The sequence below is a fragment of the Lycium barbarum genome, chromosome 10, assembly GCF_019175385.1.
Source record: "Lycium barbarum isolate Lr01 chromosome 10, ASM1917538v2, whole genome shotgun sequence".
In the NCBI taxonomy this organism is placed as follows: domain Eukaryota; kingdom Viridiplantae; phylum Streptophyta; class Magnoliopsida; order Solanales; family Solanaceae; genus Lycium; species Lycium barbarum.
The window spans coordinates 124,487,959-124,493,965 of NC_083346.1; the positions used below are offsets into that span (position 1 = coordinate 124,487,959).

General features: G+C 34.2%; 1 protein-coding gene across 1 annotated transcript; it reads left to right on the plus strand.

Moving 5' to 3' along the window:
* LOC132616014 (receptor kinase-like protein Xa21) lies at window positions 1-5,013 on the plus strand. Its single transcript, XM_060330620.1, has 2 exons — window positions 1-4,216; window positions 4,390-5,013. The coding sequence occupies exons 1-2, from the start codon at window positions 1,165-1,167 to the stop codon at window positions 4,734-4,736; spliced, it is 3,399 nt and encodes a 1,132-aa protein (XP_060186603.1). The 5' UTR covers window positions 1-1,164; the 3' UTR covers window positions 4,737-5,013.
* The last annotated feature ends 994 nt before the right edge of the window (window positions 5,014-6,007 follow it).

Below are 6,007 nucleotides of genomic sequence, written 5' to 3' on the forward strand. Positions count from 1 at the left end.
TACAATTGCTCTGTCAGGTCAACAAGTAGAAAATTTTCAGCGTTGTTCCAAAAATTAATAAAATTAATTTTTAAATTAATTTTATTTAAAGTGATATGTCATTAAATAGCTACACTAGACACACTATAAATAGCTAAATATAGAAACCCAATGGACCCGAGACTAGAGAATCATCCTAAACTAATCAGTCGTAGCCAAGAATATACAAAAACACCTAATAGACCATTTCTCCATTGTTATCTTCTTTGTTAAAACTCCACAGATCCCATCTTAAAATCACCCAATCCCAATTCGAATGTCGTGTCTAAACCCGGAGGTGAAGGTCACAGTGATTTTCGTTTGAGTTTTTTTTTTTTTTTTTGATAATCAACGTTGGAGTACATTTTTATTCAAATAAAGGTTCATTCTCCTCTTTTCTTATCTTATTTATTTCTTGTCGTTGACGTGTTTTAATATCCTAAAGTGTGCTATGTTGGGTTGGAATTTTAACTTATTCAGTATCTGTTATTTATACGTCTTTTCCTTTTTAATTTGTCTAAAAAGTATGTCATCTTTTTATAATTAAAAATAATTAAATTTTTGATTTCCCCTTTTACCCTTAATGAAATGATTTATAACCACACCAATTTCTAAAGTCTTCCTTCCTTTCTTAAACTTTGTGTCAAGTCAAACAATGTCACATAAATTGGGCCGGAGGGAGTGGTTTTTTTTTAACACTAAAGAAATAATTTAACTTTAAACATTACATTTTACCTTTAAAAGATACTTTTATAGTCCTACATTTGTTATCATATGCTTAAATTTCGTGTCAAGTCGAGTCGAGTCACACAATGTCATACAAATTGGAACTTAGGGAGTACATTTTTCTTCTAATACAAGACGATAGCTTTTCTCCTTTTTGTGACGTAATTTAAGTGAAGTCAAGTGGACATTCATTTTCTTTTCCAATATACTTTCCTCCTCATTTAATTAGACTATCAATCAACTAATCTTTTACTGCACCGGGCTGCCCTAATGATAGAACATATATCCTTTTCCATTATTTTGTCTTTTTTTTTGTCCAGCTATATTGGTGCTATATAATGGAGTAACTTTGGAAACTACTCAGATCAAGTTTCTTATAAATCCCTTCAAAGCAGTGTGTTTCCAGTGCATAGTAACAGTATGCAGAAATACATTTTACTATTGATACATCTCTTTCTAGTCCAGTATTTCTCATTTTCTTTATCTGCTACTTCCTCAAATGAAACAGACCTGCAAGCTCTACTAGCTTTCCAAAATCTTATTACAAGTCCTAGTCATTTTTTGGCCAAGAACTGGACCAAGAATACTTCTTTTTGCTCTTGGATTGGTGTCACTTGCAGTACAAAAAGGCAAAGAGTTGTGGCCTTGGCTCTTCCTAATTTGCAACTTCAAGGCACAATTTCCCCGTCTTTGGCCAATTTGTCCTTTCTCAAAGAGCTCAATCTGGGGAACAACTTCTTCCATGGCGGCATCCCTTATGGCATTGGCCACTTGCCTCGCTTACAAGTGATTGATATTCAGAACAATCAGCTAGAAGGAAGTATTCCGACAACTCTATTTCAACACCAAAGAGTTCAAAAGATTTCATTGGCTTACAATAAACTCAATGGTGAAATGTGGAAAGGGCCATGGTATGTACCGGAACTCATAATCTTAAATCTTAGGAACAATAGCCTCATGGGTATAATCCCTCCTTCCATTGGAAATGCCACAAAGTTGCTGCATTTCAATTTGTCTAATAATAGAGTCAGCGGCAACATTCCGAAGGCGATCGGTAATCTGAGACAACTTAAAAAGTTGTCCTTGTACAATAATCAATTAACAGGTTCTATTCCTGCAGTATTGTTTAACATCTCTTCGCTTTTTTACTTGTCTCTGACATTCAATAGCCTTTCTGGTCCTCTCTTGCTTGATGAAGGGAATATTGAGTCAAATCTAGAGTTTTTAAGTATATCTTATAATCAAATTTCCGGTCAAATTCCTTCCAACATATGCCAACTCACAGAGCTCAATGTTCTGTCCATATCTTTCAACAATATAACTGGAGAAATACCCAAAAATATTGCTTGTTTATCCAAACTCGAAAAGTTCTATATTGGTCATAATCCAATAAAAGGGACTATTCCCCCTTCATTGGGCAATATGTCCACTCTGAGAAATCTTTATTGTGGAAGCAATCGCTTGGAGGGGCCAATTCCTCCAGAATTGGGGAAGCTATCAAATTTGAGACAAATTAACTTTGCGAACAATACGCTTAATGGTCAAATTCCAAAGGCTATTTTCAATATTTCTTCTTTGGAAGGTATTGTTTTAAGTTTCAACAACCTTTCGGGGAGAATTCCAACCACTGCGGGTCTTCATATTCCCAACCTTAGGGGACTTTACTTGGGACACAATCAGCTCGAAGGGGAAATTCCATTGTTCATAACAAATGCTTCCAAGCTTGAGACACTGACGCTAGACGAGAACTTTCTCACAGGCACTATTCCTCCTAATTTGGGAAATCTTCGTGAGTTGGAAGATTTGTTCCTACATACCAATCAACTTACCAATGAACCAAGAGAGCATGAGTTGCGATTCTTCTCTTCTTTGGCGAACTGTAGGATGTTGCGATATCTACAAGTGGGTACCAATCCGTTGAATGGCGTTTTGCCCAATTCTATTGGGAATCTTTCATCTACTATTCAAAACTTTAATCTAGAAGATGCACACATCAGCGGCCTCATTCCCACAACTATAGGCAATATGAGTGGTCTAATTAGTCTAGACTTTAGAGAAAACAATTTGACAGGGAGTATTCCTTCTGAAGTCGGTAAGATTGAACAACTCCAAGGTCTATTTCTACACAACAATAAATTGAAAGGGAATATTCCCGAGGTAGTTTGTCATTTATCTAATTTGGTGAAATTAACTTTGCATGACAATGAGCTATCTGGGGTGATTCGAAAATGTATAGAAAATCTTACCATGCTACAAGTTCTTTCGTTGGGTTCTAACAAATTTTCATCAAAGCTACCTCTAGGCCTTTGGAAAATGAGTGGTCTTCTCTATCTATACATGTCACAGAGTTCTATAGTGGGAGAAGTACCACCGAATATTGGAGAACTAGAGGCCATTATAGTAATAGATCTTTCTGGTAACCACTTTTCGGGGATGATACCAAGCAATTTGGGGCACCTCCAAAACCTGCAGTATCTTAACCTGTCCAACAATTCATTTTCAGGCCCAATTCCATTATCCTTTTCCAAATTGATAAGCTTGGAATTCTTGGATTTGTCTTTAAATACCTTGTCAGGTACTATTCCTAAGATATTGGAAAAACTCTCATACCTTAAAAGCATCAATGTCTCATTTAATAGTTTAAAAGGAGAAATACCCAGTGGTGGTGTGTTTGCAAATTCCACTCTACAATCATTTCTTGGGAACAACGGTCTATGTGGAATGCACATATTTGAGGTTCCTGCTTGTGCTATCACTACTCCTGGACAACAACCAAAGTTTAAGGTGCTTGTGCTAAAAATTGTTACTCCAGTGGTTATTTCATCCTTTCTAATATTCTTGTTGGTCTCAATTTGGATAATGAAACAACATAAGAAAGGAAAGTCCAAAGATGTTGAAAAGGTTCCAAAGATCAAAACTTATCAATTGATTTCTTATCATCAGATTCAAAGAGCAACAAATAATTTTGATGGATCAAATTTAATTGGTGTGGGAAGCTCTGGCTCTGTGTACAAAGGCACATTATCTAGTGGAACTATTGTGGCCATAAAGGTTCTAGATTTGGAAAATGAGAAAGTATGCCAGATGTTTGATACGGAATGTGAAGTCATGAGAATTGTTCGACACACAAATCTTGTCTCAGTGATCACTACTTGCTCTAGCGAACATATAAGAGCCTTTGTTTTGCAATACATGCTCAATGGAAGTCTTGATACTTGGTTGTACAAAGAAGATCGCCACTTGATCCTTCTTCAAAGAGTCACCATAATGTTTGATGTGGCTGTGGCAATTGAGTATCTACATCATGGTAATGACACCCCAATAGTTCATTGTGACCTAAAGCCAACCAATGTTCTTTTGGATGAAGAAATGGTGGCACATGTTGGTGATTTTGGCATCTCTAAGATTCTAGCTGTAAGCAAGTCTATGGCACATACAGAGACATTAGGCACTCTTGGATATATTGCACCAGGTATACTAGTCTCTTTCTTTTTCTGTTATATATCTAAAACCTTTCTTTTTTATTTTCACAAAAAATCATAATTAAGGCCTTCAAAATTCTAGCAATAAATACAAATCAACTTTAGCACTTAATTGTTGTTATATATCGGATGAATAATTCTTTCTTATTCTCGTTCTTTTAAGAATATGGCTCGGAGGGAATAGTATCCACTAGTGGTGATGTTTACAGCTATGGCATCATGCTAATGGAGGTTTTGGCAAAAAGAAGACCAACAGATGAAGAGATACTCAATGAAAATGTTAGCTTGAGGGAGTGGATAAGGCGAGCATTTCCAAGAACTGTGATGGAAGTTGTGGATGCTAATATTTTTCATGGGGAAGAACAAATCACTTCCAAAAGTGAGATCTGCATAATTTCCATGATTGAATTGGCTTTAGATTGCACAAAGGAAACGCCAAAATCAAGAATAACCATGAAAGATGTAGTCAAGAGGCTTAGCAAAATCAAGAAAACATATTTGGAAATGTAGAAGTTATCTGTTTCGGTAGTGTGCTTTCTGACCTATAAGTTAATATATTGCTTTTCTTTTACATGGTTTCTTTAGTAATAAAGTCTAGCGTATAGTTACTACTTGGAGTCATGTATTGTTTTTACTTCAGAGTGTTGTAGTTCCTTGTTTTGTGATTTCACATTTGAGTGGTTTAATTTGAAAATATTTACTTGTTTGATTAAGTATGGTTTGAGTGCTTGAATAAATCAGAATTAAATTAATGAATATTATGAAGGTGTTTAGCCGCACAATTTTACTTTCTGTTTGCAAGCTTGGAAATATCTGTTTCATCGCTTTTCGCCTCTCTCCTTCATATTTTTATCCATTAATTAGCTTATTCATTTGTATTCAATAATTTAATTAATTTTTTTTTTCAATCAAAAGTGATAGTGGAAGAAAAAGAAAAAAAAAACATTTGGTGAACTGAGCACTTTGCATTTCCTTGTACTAATTATTGCATTCTTGGACTTTGGGCATAGTCACATTACCGCAGAAGGGGAAGTGAGCTAATTAAGAAAGGACATATACAGAGGAACATCACTTGTTGGAGTCCGTGAATTTTGGGGGTACATTAGTGTTGGGTTTTGTGTGGTGTGAATAGGCCTGTCAACCGGTTCCAACCGGAACCGGACCGGGAACCGGTTAGGAAACCGGCCGGTTCCGGTTTAACCGGTTCCGGTTAACCGGTTTTAAAGTCCAAATCGGAACCGGTCCGGTTTGGATTGGTTAAATTTTTTTTTTTTTTGTATTATATATATATATATATATTATAGTATTTTTTTGTATATTGTAGGTATATTTACATATGTTATACAACTTTATAATTAAAGTTTAAATATTTACTGACTAACAGCCTAACAGCAAGTCAGCAATACAGAATAGTGCTTTTCGTACACATATATATGTATAACTTACATATACTTATATATATGTATAACTTAATATATATACTATATGTACTTATATATATGTACTATATACTTATATACTATATATACTTATATATGTGTATAACTTAATATATATAGTATATATACTTATATATATGTACTATATACTATATATACTATATATACTTGTATATATGTACTATATACTATATATACTTACTTATATGTATAACTTAATATATATACTATGTGTACTTATATACTATATATACTTACTTATATACTATATATACTTATATACTATATATACTTATATATGTGTATAACTTAATATATATATAGTATATATACTATATATAC

Excerpts from the sequence above, each read along its gene's own strand:
- LOC132616014 (XM_060330620.1), top strand. The coding sequence starts at position 1,165 with ATGCAGAAATACATTTTACTATTGATACATCTCTTTCTAGTCCAGTAT. Across the intron at positions 4,217-4,389 it reads TCTTGGATATATTGCACCAG|AATATGGCTCGGAGGGAATA; the intron begins GTATACTAGTCT and ends CGTTCTTTTAAG.